Genomic DNA, 18,562 nt, shown 5'->3' with positions numbered 1-18,562 from the left:
CAACACAACCACCAGTCTTTTTACCCTCCTTGTTCTCTCATTTCTCATTCTCCTCCCTCCGCCTTCCCCTCAAACCTTCTACTGCACCTAGCAGCCCTACCCTGTCCCCATCACATCCTTGTATGCCACCACAAGCAGTACGACAGCTTCCTCACTCCTACTCTGCTATCCCTCTTCCTCTCCACCCCAGCCTTCTCCTTGCCCTCACCATCCACAGATTGCTTCTCCCATCAGGCACAGCTGCTGTACACAGTCCAGCCTCAGTGGCCAGAGACGGTGCTTTGTGTGTGTGTGTGTGTGTGTGTGTGTGTGTGTGTGTTTACATGTTGTGCTTGTTTTAATGTATTTTCCTCTTTAGAAAAAGGTCTTGTGCCCGAAAGTTCAAGTGCGCAGCAGTCTGTTTGGTGTGCCCATCTGTGACTCAGTGTCTTCACTATATGATGAGAAGCAGTGTCTCCTTTTCATGGTATTGTCATTATTCCATCATGGATTTTTCATTAGAGTTCTACTGTTATATTTGAGAAACCTGAATGGGTGGTCCTAAAGTATTTTTTATTGTAACAAATAGGGCAGTGTGACATCAGCTAGACTCTATAAGTGAGAAATGCCATTGCTGCATTGTCTTTTGTGTCTCAGTTATGATCATGGTCTCAGTTGTTAGTTTGGCAATAGTAAGCACTGGAGGGAGGTTTTTGTGCAGCAAATCAACCATGCAGAGAGTGAAGGACTTTACATGTTAAGCTCTGTAAGTAACTTTATTTCAGGCAAAAATCAAACAATGGAAAATCCAGGATGGAATGTGACAGTATTATGGGAAGGAAAGTTACTACTTACCATATAATGGAGATGCTGAGTTGCAGATAGGCACAACAAAAAGACTCTAACAATTATAGCTTTTGGCCATTAAGGTCCTTGTCAACAATAGACACACATACACAATGTGTGTGTGTGTTTGCATATGTGTTTCTATTGATGACGAAGGCCTTAATGGCCAAAAGCTGTAACTGTGAGTCTTTTTGTCGTGCTTATCTGTGACTCAGCATCTCCGCTATATGGTGAGTAACAACTTTCCTTCTCATATAATGTAACTTTATTTCAGTGGTCATATGTGGGTGACAGTTGTTTGCAGACTGCAAGAACTTCAACTTTTGATGAGAGTGCTTTGCAGATGTAAAGTGCTGCTGTGAACTAAAACCTGTTTAAATGAATTTCTCATGAACTAGTAGCACGAATGAGAAACCAAACAGATATTATTGGACAATTTAATTGCCACTTTTTAATGACTACAGAATCATTTAATGAACTTTAATTTCTGATTATTGTGAAACTATATCACTATTGGTCTTTGGTCACATGTGATGGTTGTTTGGTATAGGAGTTCACTGTCTTCAGATCGGATGTAATGATTGCTTTACTTCATACAAATATGAACCATGCTGGTAGTATTTCACTTAAAAACTGTTTTTATTTTATTTCTTTCATTCTGAGACATTAGTTGAAAATTAATTTAATTTTATTTCATATAATAAATTTTATTCAGTTTCAGGCATAAGTGTATGTCACCTTCGGTTACTTATCTGTTATATCTATTAGTTTTATTTGCAAATGTTGCCATATACTGCAATTCTAACCTGTTGACAGGAACCTCGCAAAAAAATCAAATGATTCTACAGCCTAGTGGGCCAAAGTGTTATGAATGCAACAATGTGTAACAATCCCTTAAATGTCTACTTGAGCCAAAATTTCTACTAGGTTGCACATTTACCCAACCATCTGCTTCTTCAGCCACAACTTTGAACACTAATTTTGTGAGTCAAAAGAGAGAGGGAAGCTCACACTGTCAGTATGTAGACATATTTGTGCTAAAGCCACTTGGGATGGAACTGTTCATGTTATCTTGGATTACCTAAATCCTGTTCATCTTAATATAAAATTCACTATAGAAATTGAAATAGAGCAAGCTACCATTCTTTGATGTGCTGGATAAGTGAAGAGTTAACAGATCACTTGATCATGGTGTTTGTAGAAAATCCACATCACCAACCTCTGCCTTCACACCTGTAGCGTTTACTATCTGCCACAAAGCAATTGTGTGCTAATCCTAGTCTATGAAGTTCACATGTTGCTAGACAATGACAGGCTACTCAAAGAACTGAGAAAGCTATTAAGGGTATTTCAAAGGCAATAATTTTCAGATTTACCAGTTGGGATAGTCTTTTGGCCCAATAAATATTTCTGTGGAAGAGATTAACTCCATGAAAAAACTATAAAATATGAGGGTCACATACATGACTAATGCATATGTAATATCCAGATACATCAACAAAAGTAATCAATTTTTGAAAATATTTACCATCTAGTAAGTCTCCCCTGACTTGGGGTTTTGGCAACTTTTCTGAACTCTCCCCATTTCCTCCACCTTCAATCCTTCTGCCAAGAGGAGGAGCCAGTGGCTCCAAAAGCTTGCACATTTACTTAAACTTAGATATGTTTTCTCCTGCTCTACCCTCCACCCCATCCCACCCCCTCTAGGTGAGTACATTTTTTTATCTATACAGTTACATTCTAATTTTCAGGTAAGTTAGACACCTACTGAAAAACTACATCCAATACATTTTATTCCCACCAAGAAAGGAAAAGGTCAGCTCTCTAACTTTAAGATAATCAATACTTCTAATAACTGGATGATTACTGTATAAATGGTTCACACACTCGTTTATTAAGGCCTCACCAGTCATCTCATCCGCAACAGCTGGAAAATATGGAAGATATGGGCATTTTATGGAGTCACTACACAAGTGTGTGAAAGGAAATGCACACCAGAGACTGTAGAGGATGCCAGGAATCAAACTTGACTACGAACTCAGGGCCAGCATTGACAGTATAAAACAGTGTAGTTAGAGACTGGGTAGTGAAAGCATATAAAACCCCTACATAAAGCATCCAAATGAAGATGACTTAATTGTTCATTGAAATATTGTGCTCAAAAATGAAATCAGACTGTGCTTGATATTAAAAAAAGTATAGGAAGAATACTTTATAAATCACATCACTTCCATTTTAATTTTTTGTGTATTTCACGTACAATGTCACTGCTACTACATCTATAAATGATGGGACCATTATACACCAAGGTGAAATTCATTCAGTTATACATGCCCAGTTGAAGCCTTTCACTGAAGTAGTGTGGTATTTTTTTCCGCTAACTATATCCAAACATTTTTTTTGTACAGTTTCTGTCATTTCATGTTCCTGATTATTTGAGCATGGTTTACCGATATTCAGAACTTATAGTCTGCAAAACGTCTTTTTTGTTGTTTGTTTCTTCTAGTGTTTCTTCTTAATTGCAGAAATCTTACCATTTATGTTCACACACTGTCACTACACTGATTATTACTACTTTAACATCTGGAAAACAAGTAAATGCTTTCATGTCACTTGTAATTTCTGTTTATGGTCACATTGTGTGATACTAGGTAAACCTCAGTGGCAGTACTGTATTTTGCCACTGTTATTTCCCGTAAACAGTGTCGCCCTTTGGTAGTAAATATGTACTGCTCATTAATGTGTTGACAAGTATCTTCCATTACTCCTTATGTGGTTTGTGACAGTTTTTTTTTATTAATTTTTCCTATTTCATGGGACCATCTGTGCCAAAGTACTTTGTTTTTAGTGGAGCAACTCATTGTGTATGCTGTTCACAAAGTAAAAGTTTTTAACAGTCTAAATAACAAAAGATTTATTATAATATATTTGTGAGACTGCTGCAGTACAACAAAAGGCTCTAAAATACCTGTTCTGTACAACACCTTAAGGAAAGGAAGTAGCATGTCACAAATAAATATTTTATCATGTGGTCATAAGTGTGAAAAATCTGTGTTTTTCCTTAAATTATTCTGCTCAAAAGAATCAGGGGAACATGACTTTGGGCATCTGTCACAATCCAGTGAGCATTAGTTGAGTATGTTACCAAATTACACCTTTATCTTTCACAAATTAAGTACACGACAAAACGTCATTACATCCTTGATTGCTTACGAAAAAAGAACTGAAATGTCAGACAGGTGTTGAAAATAAAGCGGGAACAATCATTCATCCAGTCATGCTGGGTGCTATTCATTTGAATTATAGAGCTTCAATAACATGTATACCCTCAGTGAGCATTTATCACTAGCTGACACCTACATGGCTTGCTCTGTGTAAAAATATGGAGGCCATCCTGTGGTATCCATTCCCATTCTTCAAAAAGAGCCCATGATAGTTCCTGGGAGTCTGTGGTGGAACAGGATGACCACAAACTTGTCTGTCAAGCATGTCCCACGTATGCATGTTGGGGATTTAGGTCAGGACTCACTGCTGGCCATCCTGTTACCTCAGTGTCCAGACTTTGCAAGACATCCATGCTGACACCCACCACATGGGCCCTGACATTATAAGGAATTCTGGGCCAACACTGTATGCAGCAGTCACTACATGGTCCAACAGGATCTTTTTGATGTACTGCCTGGTGGTAAGATGACCATAGTGTATGACAAGATCCATATGGCTGTGAACGTTGAAGCTTCCCCGCACCATTACAGAACTTTGGATCAACCATAGAGTATGACAAGATCCGTATGGCTGTGAAGCTGATGCTTAGGGGGAGAAAAACTGACCAGTTAAAAATTCTGAGTAATTGGTATTTCTGTGGTCTTGGTTGTAATGGATGTTTTTTATTTCTTACTAATAACTGAATAAAAAACAAAAATATCAGTTACCCACAGCAGCAGTGCTAATTTTTTTTGTCTTTACATAAACCTTTTTTTAAAAAATAAGAGTCTTTTTATTCATGAAATTTGCGTTGGTTTCAAAGATTGTGTTATTGTGGAAAATGAGAAAAGCAATCAGTGCTATGCTAGTAACAATGCCAACACGCCAACAGAAGCGAGCAACAAACACATGGCATAAGAATTGGTACAGCTTTGTTGAGAGAATAATGTCTCTGGTGTACTGTGTTGTGGCTTAAGGTACGCTTGTACATGCAGTGTGCAAGATTTGTCTCCACTTTATCTGTATGGTAGTTTCTCACTGTTGTCACCGTACTCTCATCCTATTGCAGATTGACAACAACCCTAGTTTGGAAATATTTTTACCAAGTGATAGTGAAGTACAATGCTTCATTTGCTTTAGAAGATTAAAGATTTGTCTTCCATTTCTATGAAATAATAAAAGAGGAAGGAAATTATGGTAACAGTAATAAATTAAAAATATAAGAACAGTTCATCTTAGTATACAATAAAAACAGAAGTAACTGATCTGCTGCCTATGTCTACATAATATGCTTTTATCTGCTTGTAACCCTCAAAGACAGACAAATTGACATGAAATATGGAGTTCCTCAGTCTTAGTTTTCACCCTTTAGCACTGACTATCCGTACTATCCAAATAGTGGTAGGATCTCCAATTACAACATGATTTGTGAGCAAAGTTTTAAAAAATTAGAATCAGTACGAGTGAGTAGATTTTTTTGTAGTATTCAGCCACTTACCACTTTTCAAGAAAAGCAGTGAATGGTGGTCGGACTAAGTTTCCTTTTATTTGCCTATTTAACGTAATATTTTGATTTGTGCGTCTTGAAACTGATAGGACCAAAATTTTTCAATCTTTGTCTGATTTCTGTGTTTATTACAGGAAATGGTAGCAATAAAAAATGAAAATGGTTTATTTCAGCAACTTGTCATTTTGATTAATATTAACAGTCAGGTTAAGTTTGTGTGAAATAGTACCAATATAACTGAAAACCAGTTAATTCAGTGATAACTGCCATCCTTAGTAGTGCTGTGTCACATGACAATGGCAGGAGGGTGAGGGGGGGGGAGGAGGGGGGGCTGAATGTGGATGTAGATGAGTAGACGAGGACTGTAATGATGACTGATGGCAACTCTCTGTCTGCACCCCTTTATTCACCTTGTGAATGACTGGGAACACCAACCAAAAAACCAAAAACAGGGAGCATGCCTGCATCTAGTGATGCTGATGGTGTGGTTGGGTTGACTGCAAGCAAAATTCCAGGATTGTTGTGATGGCTGTCTGGGATCAGCACCCACATGGAAATTGGCTTAGGTTGCAGGAGCATTGATGGTGACAGCAACGGCATTCTGTTGATCTCCACTAGCACTACTCTGAATGGTGCCGACCACCATGGGTGGAGAAGTGGAGATGACTGCTGTTATGGACGCAAGCAGTGTGCTGAGTCTAAGGGCAAACATTTGTCACAAAATCGTTAAGAAAAGAGTGCTAAAGCTCATTCTGGTGACACTGATGCAGCCTAGAGGAACCTTGAATGATGTAAGAGGTATGCCCCAAGACTTGCGTGATGACATGCTCCGAACACTGTGTTTTGTTAAAAACTTTAAAGAAAACTTCATCCTGTGGCTGCACTTTGTTTGTGTAGGCTGAATGAACTGTTTCCATGGTGGCCTCAGAAAATGTAACAGGATACAGTGACAATGACTGCGTAATAATTCTGCCACCAGCTTCCCATCACTTGCCAAGGAGCAGTAGGGGGGAAAGAAAAGTCTTTAAGACTTGCTCCCATGTGTGAGAGGAATGGAGATTCTCCATGTGATTTTGAATGTTATGATAAACTGTTCAGCTTATTCATTAGACTGAGAGCGAAAGAGAGTAGTAGCTACATAATGTAAGACATTGGCAGCACAAAACTGTTGAAAATCAGCTGATGTGAATTGTCATCTATTATCCAAGACAAGGACCTCAGGAAGACCTAGCATTAGTGGTGGGTGTCATGGGAAACACAACACACACCAAGAAGTCAGCATTCAAGTGTTGTTCAGTGAGCCTCGTGTGCTGGGCCTGTACAGTAACTTATATAGATAATTAGACAACAACAGAATCCAACATTGCAATTTTTGTGCTGTCCATGACGGGACATGCTTGGAAGGAGCTGAAGCATTTCTGGACAGTAGTCTTTGAAATTTGAACAAACACAGCTGAGATTGATCAGAAAATATTGCTTGGACTACTTGTCCAGTGGTAACTGTGAGTATGCCTCACTTAAATCAATCTTGGAAAAGAATGAAGAATGTGCCTGTCCCAGTCCTCAGGTGTTGAGAGAGAAAATGAGCCTGCAACTATCTGTGGTGGGTTTACTGTTGCTTTGAAATCAGCGTGTAAACATAAACCTCCTGACGGGTTTTTGAGAATGGCAAAGGGGGATGCCCAATGACTTGCAGAAAGAGGTTGTATCATTTCATTGTCTTTCCATCGATGCATTCTCTGAGAAACTTGCTCTTGTATTATGTGGTGACCAGCTGAGCACATTAAAATTGTGTTTGAACATTGTCTTGAACAGTAATGTGCACCTCATAATCTGTAGCCCTTCCTGAAATTGGTTCAGAAAGTTCATTATACTTATTACACAAGTTATAAACATTAGTATAAGGCACTGTAACAGTGATTTGTAACACACTGTCTTAAATTCACAGGTTAAACGAACCAAACAAGTCCAAACCAAAAATGTTTGCACTGTTCCTAGAACATAGCACATGAAATGAAACACACTTTGTAAGGTCTCAAAAAGTTACTGGCAGACTGCACATGCCAATTACTAGTATTACAAATCCTTTATATAGAGACAAAACAGAATTAGGCTTCTGTAGCTGTGGTCTACCAATCATTTCATAGATGTCTTTATTGTTGTGGGAAACAGATGTATCTGTGCCTAACTGAAATTTAAATGTTTTGTGATCCACTCTTAATAGGCCAAAAGGTTTTTTCTTCTGTCTGTGATGACATTAGAAAGCTAGGTGACACAGAAATGCAAGCCGTATTGGTACTAGCTGTAATGTATGTGCCAACATGACATTCACTTCCTGAAAGCTACACTGTAGTTGCACTCATGACCAGCACCTGCCCTGGCTGTTTTGTAAACAGATGTCTGGATGTGACCTTGTTCAACATAACTGAAAGGACAAACTTTTCTATTGTGATTTGAAAAACACTGAGGCCAAGACTTCCTCACCTTATTTGTGAAGTATGCTTCATGTGGCATATGACTGAAAGGTTTTACCTTTACATTTACTGTTAATGTAAGCCTTGTTTTTGTTCTTTTTTACATTAGCATGAACTTTAGACTGAGTGCCTTGAGCATTGTGAAAAAGAGAAATAGACAGAGCCTCACAGTCAACAACAGTTGTGTCCACAGTACTTTGAAACTCTACAAGTGACACAACTGTTTCCAGATCTGGATCCAGCAAATTTAGAATAGCAGTGCAAATGCATGCATTTGACACGTTTTGTTAATCCACAAAAACACTTTATAGTAGGAACATATACAAATGTGATTTAGGCAGCCGAGATTGTCAGAACACTAAGTGGTTTGGGATGGAAGACAACTCACTGGAATAAATGTGCAGGCATCCTTATCACCTTTGTAGTGTCAGATGAAAAAACATTTGAGAAATTTGCTTCCGCACTATAGTGGGACCTAGCAAGCCTAGATTTACTTTTGAATCAGATTGACCAGATAATACAACACACACAAAATATTAGATCACTTTATTAAGGTGAACACTACCTAATCACTTGGTGCAGTACAGAATGATAGTTGACTATAAACCTTGATAAAGTTCTGACTTCTAATACAACTCACATTACTGGATCTGAAGTAAGATGACGCTGTCATCGTAGGCAATGATTAGAGAGTTGAATGAATGGCACTGCATTCTGACATAAGTACTCTTTCAGCATGTGGTGGCACATGGACTCTCTTGAGGCCATATTTGCTCTGATGGCTCTCATTTGTTGCTACATCAGACAGTGATTGCCCTTTCTTATGATTCTTTTGTGAGGTACCAACTTTGACATGGGACTTTATTCTTCAGATGACACCACATACTGCATAACAAATGAGGAGCTACTGAGTAGTATTGAGGATAAAAGAATTTTGCAGCACAACTTGACTGAAGGAAGGGATCAGTTGATAGGGCATATTCTGAGATATAAAGGAATCTTCAGTATTATTGGTGCAGAGCGCCAAGAAATGAATATAATAAGCAGGTTCAAATGGATGTAGGTTCCAGTAGTTATTCAGAGATGGCGATACTGAAACTGGTATCAGAGACTATGAGGCATTTGCAGCAACAATTATTGCTAAAATATAAAGGGCAAGTAAGACAAGTAGAAGGATTTATATAGTCAGCAAAGTAGAGAAAGAGGTAGTAGTGTCATATCTCAATAAACAGCTCAAAACATTCAGTTCTGGAGAGGTGCATACAGAAGAACTGTGGCTCACATTTAGCAGAATACTTAACCATATACTTTATAGAGATTATCCAGTAGAACAGTTCGTGACTGGGTGTTCCATTCCATGATATACAGTTACTGTAAAGAATCTTCTAAAGAAACAGAAACTACTGCACAATAGGTGCAAAAAAAGTGTAGGGATACAGATGGGGAGGTGCTTAATGAAATGTATTTGGCTGTCAAGAGGACTATGTGTGAAGCTATCAACAACTGCCATACCAGAATATTATCAAAAGATCTCTCACTAAACCCAAAGAAATTCTGGTATTATGTAAAGACCGATAGTGGAACAAAAGTTAGTGTCCAGACACTCATGAATGAAACGCTAACTTAAACTGAAAGTAGTACAGCAAAAGCAGAAATGCTGAACTCTGTTATCAAATGATCCTTTACAAAGGAAAATCCAGGATTATGGCCCCAATTTAATTCTTGCACCCTGTGAAAGTGATTGATGTATACAGTACTATCATTGGCATTGAGAAGCAGTTGAAATTAATAAAATTGAACAAAGCAGGGGAGCCAGGCCCCAAATATGCTAAATTTGCCCTCTTTTTAACTATAACTTACTGTAGGTATCTTAAACTAAAAACTATGTCCAGTAGTTTGAAGAATGCACTTGTCACACCCATCTGCAAAAAGTGCAGCAGAAGTGTCATCCATTTGTTGTAAAATCTTAGAAAATATTCTGAGCTCAAAGATAATGAGGTATCTCAAACCGAATGACCTCCTCCATGACAACCAGCATGGCTTTCAAAAACACTAATCATGTGGAAACCACCTTGCACTTTTCTCACATGATGTCATGAAATCGAAGGATCAAGGTAATCAGGTACACTATCAGATAACGGCATTTTAGACTACAGTGTACATAGACAGACAGCTGTAGAATGTGTGATCTGAAGATGGTTGTTTAGCAACTGCATTTAGTAATCAGATGTAAAGTGGTGTGTTATTGCCAATAAGACATTTAAAAGATTATGTATCAAACGATGGAAAATCCAGGATGGAATGTAACAATATTATGAGAAGGAAAGTTGCAACCCACCATATAGCGGAGATGCTGAATTGCAGATAGGCACAACAAAAATACTCTCACAATCATAGCTTTCGGCCGTTTAAGGCCTTTGTTAACAATAGGGTTACAGGATGCAATACGTGCTACGTTCCTGTAACCCTCCTGGCATCAACCTTTGTTGGTCACTGTCCTCATGCATCCAGCCCCTTCCATGTTCCCATTCCAGCACTACACAGCCGTCATTCCACCACCACACCCAATCTTTTTATTTCTCTTCTTGTCCACTACCCCCCCCCCCACCCCACCCCCCCCGTCCCCCCTTTTTCCTCCTCTCCTCTCCCCCACCCTCAGTCTAACATGCAGCACTTCGCTGTCTGCCTCCCGACCATACTATCCCTCCCCCTTCCCGCTCCAGCCTCCTCCTTACTCCCACCCAATTGCCACTCCCACCATCATGCACTGGTGCTGCTGCCTGTGCCTGAGACTGCAGTCATGTGTGTGTGTGTGTGTGTGTGTGTGTGTGTGTGTGTGTGTGTGTGTGTGGTTGGGCGCGCGTGTATGTGTGTCTATTGTTGATGAAGGCCTTAAACGGCCGAAAGCTATAATTGTGAGAGTCTTTTTGTTGTGCCTATCTGCAACTCAGCATTTCTGCTATAAGGTGAGTAGCGACTTACCTTCTCATAATAAAAGATATAATTTCTTTAAAGTTTAAGAAATACATCAGATCTTTTATCTCCGTCGCCTGGTGATGTCAGGTCTTACTAGTAAGATTTTCTGTCATTTATCATTTTCTGTAACTTTTTGTAGCAGTCTTCTACATCATCATCTGAATGTGAGCATGTTGGCTTATAGACCTGGGTTGTTTCTGTGAAGTCTCTCTCTCTCTCTCTCTCTCTCTCTCTTTTAACAAGTCCAGCTATTCTCTCTGAGATTATATAATTACTTGAAAATTGTTTTTAATTTTCTTCCTTATAGTATAATTCTGCTTTCTTCCCTACTCTATTATCTGCAGTGAAACATATCTCCAAATCTTTATTCACTTTGACCTTTCTTCTGTTGCTGCACTTCTGATAATCTTATTACATCCCCCTTAATTTCACTTAATTTTCACTAATCTGTCTCTGAATCGCACTGGTAACCTTGACTCTGAGTGCCACTAAACCTCTCTCTCTCTCTCTCTCTCTCTCTCTCTCTCTCTCTCTTTCTATCTATCTATCTATCTGTCTATCTGTGTTTGAATCCCAAAATTCTGCACTTATTGCTCCTAAACGAAATATATTAAAATCAGTTTGGTTTCTAAGATCCATATAATTTATTGAGACAGATTTTGCATAGCACAGAGTGTCTGCAAAAGTCACTTGTCGTACACAGTGGGCTGAAGCCATTTTCTGAGTTCCTCAGTATACTACTCCAAACATTATTTCACCATACCCGGAATACCGACCCCCCCAGTAATTTGGGCTTGCAGATCTCCTGTAACCCCACCTGCAGTATACAAGCCTTCCAGGGGCCAAGAATTTGGCAAGGTAGGCAAACAGAACTATGCCCATTGCCTAGGTTTGAGTACTCTGAATCTTTCAACTTGGGATTGACATGACTGAGTTACATTCCGATTACTTGCCAGCAGGGACATCAAGCCTCTAGTCAGTATTGTCATGTATTGTTCAACCAGTCTTTGTGTTACCCATAATACATTCAGTCCTGAGGGTAGCAGGCGAAGAAAAATGTAGAAGAATTTACAAATATATATTTTTTCTGCTGTTAAACTGTATCTTAGTCAACAATTAACTGTTATTACTTGTACTATTTACTGACTCTAAATTTGAAGATAAACACCATGAAACTTTTTTTATTATCTGTGTTATTCTGTAAGTAAATTTCCTTAATAAATTTGTTGTTTTTAATGTGTATATGTTCATGTACAGTTGCATAGTGTTGATACAAATATTTATTTGTTTTTTCCGTAAAATAATAATAATACCTGCCTCTTTCATTTTGACTAACCATTTCCACTTTTATGCACAGGATTGGTGACAAAACATCAATTTTAAATGATTATTCAGAGTTCCCAAATGTTTTGAGGACCAAGACAGAAATCAAGGCACTGGAAAATGAGCTGGATGAGTTGCGACCATCCATTGCAGAAACTTTGGGAGTGCCTTTGTTCTACTATATTACAGTTGCTGGTCAAGAATATTTGATACAAGCCAAGAAGGATGTGCAAGTGCCTCTTGACTGGATCCTTGTCAATCAGTAAGTAGACCCTTGACTTTGAAATCAGTTTTGGCATAAATTATGTTATGAAAAAATATATTGTAGCTAGTGCCTGTGGCATATTTCCTTTGCAACACTGACAAGAAAATATAAGTAATACTGCACACTTTTGTTACAGTTATTTCCATATTTCATGTGCAGTATTTCTTCACTTCTGAAGTGTTGACTCAATACCACACCAATACTTATTAACAAAAGTGTGGTGGACCACTGGGAACTGAGTTGGGCCCCTTTCTGTTCAGGCTGAATATTAATGGCCTCTCAGACTAAATTAATAGTAACCTCAGCCTTTTTGAAGTTTGTGCAGTCTGGAAGAAAAAAAGAAATTGAGCAAGATCTGATAACATTTTAAAATAGTTCAAACATTGGCAACTTGCCTTAAATTTTCAGATGTGTAAAACTATACACTTCACGAAATGTAATATCCTATAATTACAATGTAAGTGAGTCACAACTGTAGTCATTCAATTAATACTGTTACTTGGGTCTAACAGTTTGTGGGGACATGAAATGTAATCACCATATATGCTCATTTGTATGTAAAGCAGGTGACAGACTTTGTTTCATTGGCAGGGTACTAGGAAAATTCAATAGGTCTGTACAGGCAATTGATAACAAAACCCTCTGGCAACCCACCTGACAACACTGAAGTAGGTGGGAATGATACCAAACATGATTAACTGGGGCTGTTAAGTGTACATAAAAAAGGACAGCACAAATATTTCCGAGATCTCAAGAGAAGGTATCATGAAAATACTGGAAACCTGGATATGGAGATATTTGAAGACAGACATCAGCTATCCCCTGAAAGCATGCACTTAAGTACATATGTATGCACATTATAAATATGAGCTCTAAAAAAAAGATTCAAGTTGAAATATAATAATCAGCTGCTTTTTTGTGTACCCCTTTCTTTCGCTGTTTAACATCCTTGTTTTGCCTTTAATTTTTCCATATTGATTTGTTTCTGTATTTCCCAAAGCATTGACTCAGAAAATTTGTGTTTCCAACTTTGTCGAGCTTGTAAATACACCAGAGATTGCACATGTACTGAAATGATGACAAGTACCCTGATACATGACACATATATAGAACATGCATTATTTGTAGCTAATATAACAACAGCTGGAGCTTGTATTGCAAATAAGAAACCCCAAGAAATGCTAGTTAAAAAAACCATTTACTATCTAGCAGCCACACTTTCTCACACAAACAGACACAAGCATGTGCACATGTGGATGCACTCTGGCATGCGCGCGCACACGCGCGCATGTGCACGTGCGCGCCCACGCACGCACGCACACACACACACACACACACACACACACACACACACACACACAAATGGAAGAATTGTATTCTTTTTCTGCTCAGCATTCCATCGTCAAAAGGAAGGTACTGAGGGAAAGAATATCATTTATCAGGTTTCACAGAATCACACGGTACTGCAAGACTATAAAGACACTGCAGGCAAGATGAGATGAAAATTAACAATTCATTAAAAAAAAATTTTGTATCTGTATGTTTGTCTACCCTCATCCTCACTATGTGTGGATCTCTCGCATTCAGGAATCAAGTAAAATGCTCTTCCTTTTTAACGTTTGTCACCATATCCTTTTCCAGAGAAGGAACTAGTAGTTCTGATATGTAAGTAGTGTTTTACTTTATATGTGTCCATTGGGGGTACTGTATATTACCCTTCCTCAAAGTAAGTACTAGCCATAATTCTGTCTCCTAAATGGAAATACCAACAAATGTCAGAAGTCCAAAATCAATAAAAGCCTGGAGCAAGAGTCCGGCACTTTGTTGCGCCATTTGCCTTAAGAGAACTCAGTCTAGAACTAAACTCAGTGAAAAATAGGAATGCAGCCAGGGTGGACAACATTTGTGTGGAACAAATAAAACACTTGTGGTCTAACATATCATTTTGGGTAAAGTGATGTTTTACCCCATGTCTCTCTCTCTGACAAATGATGCTCATTTTCCTTATTAGTTAAGTGATAAGTTTTAACTCAAATATTGTGTGCGATTTTTCATTGCTGTCATGCATGTGCACAGGTGTGGATGGGCACAGCATGTCTACAAGGAGACACTGAGCAAGGTGGCGCAGTGGTTAGCACACTGTACTCGCATTTGGGAGGATGACGGTTCAATCCCGTGTCCAGCCATTCTGATTTAGGTTTTCTGTGATTTCCCTAAATCGCTCCAGGCAAATTCCAGGATGGTCCCTTTGAAAGGGCATGGCTGACTTCCTTCCCTGTCCTTCCCTAATCCAATGAGACTGATGACCTTGCTGTTTGGTCTCTTCCTCCAAACAACCCAACCTCCACAAGGAGGTTAGGCTTTCTGTGTGTTGTAGCACATGCTGTTTGGTCAGGTTACTCTGAGTCCCTTGGTCCCATCTTGGAAATGACCTTTGAGCCATGGAATAGAGAAGATCATGACAGTCACAGTGACGTCATGATAAACGAACATTGTGATTGTCTGACAGATCTGTACTGAGATAGACTGATGGTATAAACAAGCATTGTCTGATAAAATTCTGTAAGCAGACTATATGTGAAGTGGTTCCATATTGTGATGAAAGATTCAGTATACACATAATTTACAAAAAGGAATTTGATGTCTTTTTGCAGAGATTGAATACAAAAGTAATATTTCAGCTAACACAGAAGGAGATGCCTCGGTGATGAAGTTTACAGCTACGTGGTATAAACACAGTTATCCTGATGGTGGATTGCAGCACAACAAGCCCAGATTAATAAGCAACAATGAAAAAAATCTTTACATAATGAGTGCCATAGAATGCAACACTTTGCACTTTTCCCCTAGAGCCGAATTATGCATCCTGGAACTTATTAACTGCTGCCTCAAGTCATGCAAAATCCCGAAGATACAGAGAGAAACAGATGCTGTGCCACTTTTAAAGCATGGGAAAGATGCAAGTTAACCAATGAAATATTGCCCCGGATTGCTCTTATGTCAGCTGTGCAGCTGTATTAATGACTGATATTGAAACACGTAGCAGACAGTGTAAAGCCAAAGCTTACCAACCACCAGGCTAGTTTCAGGCCAGAAAAATCCTACACCAACCTAATCGGATCCATTCTTGAACACATAGAGGAAGGATATAAAAATAAACTAATAACAAGACTAGTGTCAGTTTTCCTGAGCTCTGCATATGACACATTGAGCTATAGGTCATCCATGACAGAATTGCAAGACAAACTTCAAGCTTTTAGAAATCACTAAATCACTGCTGCAATACAGAATGTTCTGTGTAACACTGAAGGGCAGAAAGAGCTGAAAGCAACAGCAGAAAATTCAATCTGTATACCAGTGACCAACCAACAGCAAATTACATGACCCAAATCCTGTTCACTGATCATCTGGCCATCATAGTTCAGGGATGGAGTACTGAGGAGATGGAACAAAACCAGAAACATGTATCATCTCAGAAATAATACTGGGAAAATATGCTTAAACTAAATCCTTATAGCGGAGATGTCACAAATAAAGCTTTTGGCCAGTAAGGCCTTTGTCAAAAATAGATCTCTCTCTCTCTCTCTCTCTCTCTCTCTCTCTCACACACACACACACACACACACACACACACACACACACACTACTGCAGTCTCAGGCAACTGAAACCACACTGCGAGCAATAGCACCAGTGCATGAGGGGAGTGGCAGCTGGGTGAGGGTAAGGAGGAGGCTGGGGCGGACAGGAGGAGGGATAGTAGGTTAGGGGTGGCAGACAGTGAAGTGAAGTGCTGCAGGTTTGATGGAGGGCAAGCAAGAGGTGTGAGGGGCATAGTGGAAAAGGAAAGAAGTAAAAAGACTGGGTGCAGTGGTGGAATGAGGGTTGTGCTGTGCTGGAATGAGAACAGGGAAGGGGCTGGGTGGGTGAGGACAGTGACAAACGAAGATTGAGGCTAGGAGGGTTATGGGAATGTAGGATATTTTGCAGGAAAGTTTGCACCTGCATAATTCAAAAAGCTGGTGTTGTTGGGAAGGATCCATATGTAAATGCCATGTTTGGCAGTTTGCTCAGCAACAGGGTGGTCCACTTGTTTCTTGGCCACAGTTTTTCAGTGCCCATTCATGCGTACACACAGCTTCTTCGTTGGCATGTCTACATAGAATGCAGCACGGTGGTTACAGCTTAGCTTGTTGATCACATGACTGCTTTCACAGGTAGCCGTGCCTTTGATGGGACAGGTGATGTTTGTGACTGGACGGGAGTAGGTGGTGGTGGGAGATGTATGGGACAAGTCTATTACTGGGGGAAGAGCCATGAGGTAAGGGGTTGGGAGCAGGGGTTGTGTAGGGGTGGACGAGTATAATGTGTAGGTTTGGTGGATGGTGGAATACCACTGTGGGAGGGGTGAGAAGAATGGTGGGCAGGACATTCCTCATTTCAGGGCACGTTGAGAGGTAGTTGAAACATTGGCAAAGGATGTAATTCAGTTACTTCGGTCCTGGATGGTACTGAGTTCCGAGAGGAATGCCCCTCTGTGGCTGAATGGTGGGACTTTGAGAGATGGAGGCAGACTGGAAAGATAAGGCATGAGAGATTTGTTTTTGTACAAGGTTGGGAGGATAATTACGGTCTGTGAAGGCTTCAGTGAGACCCTCGGTATATTTCAAGAGATACTGCTGGTCACTGCAGATGCGACAGCTGCGGGTAGCTAGGCTGTATGAAAGGGACTTCTTGGTATGGAATGGGTGGCAGCTGTCAAAGTGGAGGTATTGCTGGTGGTTAGTAGGTATTTTTATATGGACGTAGTTACTGATGTAGCCATCTTTGAGGTGGAGGTCAACCTCATGCATTGGGAAAGGTAGAGTTCAGTAGTGGTAAGGCCATAGGCATTAGGCATGTTAGTGTAAATGGAGGTGGCATCAGTAGTGATGAGCTGGGCACTGTGCAGTAAAGAGACAGGAATTGTGGAGAGCTGGTGGAGGAAATTGTTGGTATGTTTTATAGAGGAGGGTAGGTTCAATGTAATTGGTTGAAGGTGTTGGTCTAACAGAGCAGAGATACTCTCAGTGGGGGGTATAGAAACTTTCCACAATGAGTTGTCCAGGGTGGTTGAGTTTATGAACTTCAGGAAGCATATAGAAGGTAGCAGTGTGGGGTGGGAACTTTCCCTACAACATTTCTTACATTCCTATGACCTCCCTGGCATCAACCTTCATTAGTCATTGTTCTCACCCACCCAGCCCCTTTCCTGTCCCCATTCCAGCACTACAAAACCCTCATTCCACCACCGCACCCAGTCTTTTTACTTCTCTCCTTTTCCACTATGCTCCCCTCCCCCTCCCCACCTCTTGCCTGCCCTCCATCTAACCTGCAGCACTTCGCTGTCTGCCAGCCCCTACTCTACTATCCCTCCCCCTCCCCATCCCAGCCTCCTCCTTACCCTCACCCAGTCGCCACTGCCCTCATGCACTGGTGCTGCTGCTTACAGTGTGGCCTTAGTTGCCTGAGACTGCAGTAGTGTGTGAAAGCTGAATGTAGCCTGGAATGGCTACACCCTGGAACACAGAGATAAACTGACACACTTGGTTGTTGCACTGGACTGGAAATTCATGTGCAAATATCACTGTGAGAAGACTCATCTTAAAGTTACAGCAAGATATAACTTACTGAGAGAATTAGCTAACAGCAAATGAGGAACTGTTACAAAGGTGCTTAGAACCACAGCCTAGACACTATGCTTCACCACAGCATAATATGCTTGTCCCATATATTCCAGATCTGCACAAGCCAAAAAGGTCAACTTAAGCTTAAATGAAATATGCTAACCTGTTGCACAAGACCCACACCACTCAATAAACTATACAAATTGGTCAGAGTTATGGATCCTAACTTTCATAGAAGATTAAGCACACCTTTAATGAATGCCATTCCTTATTGGGAGCTTCCTGTGGACCTCACAGACTTAAATATCCCAATAGATTCTCGAA

At 39.9% G+C, this 18,562-nt stretch overlaps 1 protein-coding gene across 2 annotated transcripts in view; it reads left to right on the top strand.

Annotated features, from left to right (window-relative positions):
• LOC126475365 (DNA mismatch repair protein Msh3-like) overlaps nucleotides 1-18,562 on the top strand; it is a 356,972-nt gene that overhangs the window by 196,823 nt on the left and 141,587 nt on the right. For both annotated transcript variants that reach the window (XM_050103183.1, XM_050103182.1), the window contains exon 12: nucleotides 12,344-12,571. In XM_050103183.1, coding sequence (XP_049959140.1) covers nucleotides 12,344-12,571 — 228 coding nt within the window. The remainder of the gene's footprint in view (nucleotides 1-12,343; nucleotides 12,572-18,562) is intronic.

Source organism: Schistocerca serialis, chromosome 4, assembly GCF_023864345.2.
Source record: "Schistocerca serialis cubense isolate TAMUIC-IGC-003099 chromosome 4, iqSchSeri2.2, whole genome shotgun sequence".
In the NCBI taxonomy this organism is placed as follows: domain Eukaryota; kingdom Metazoa; phylum Arthropoda; class Insecta; order Orthoptera; family Acrididae; genus Schistocerca; species Schistocerca serialis.
This window is presented reverse-complemented; position numbering and strand designations above follow the sequence as displayed.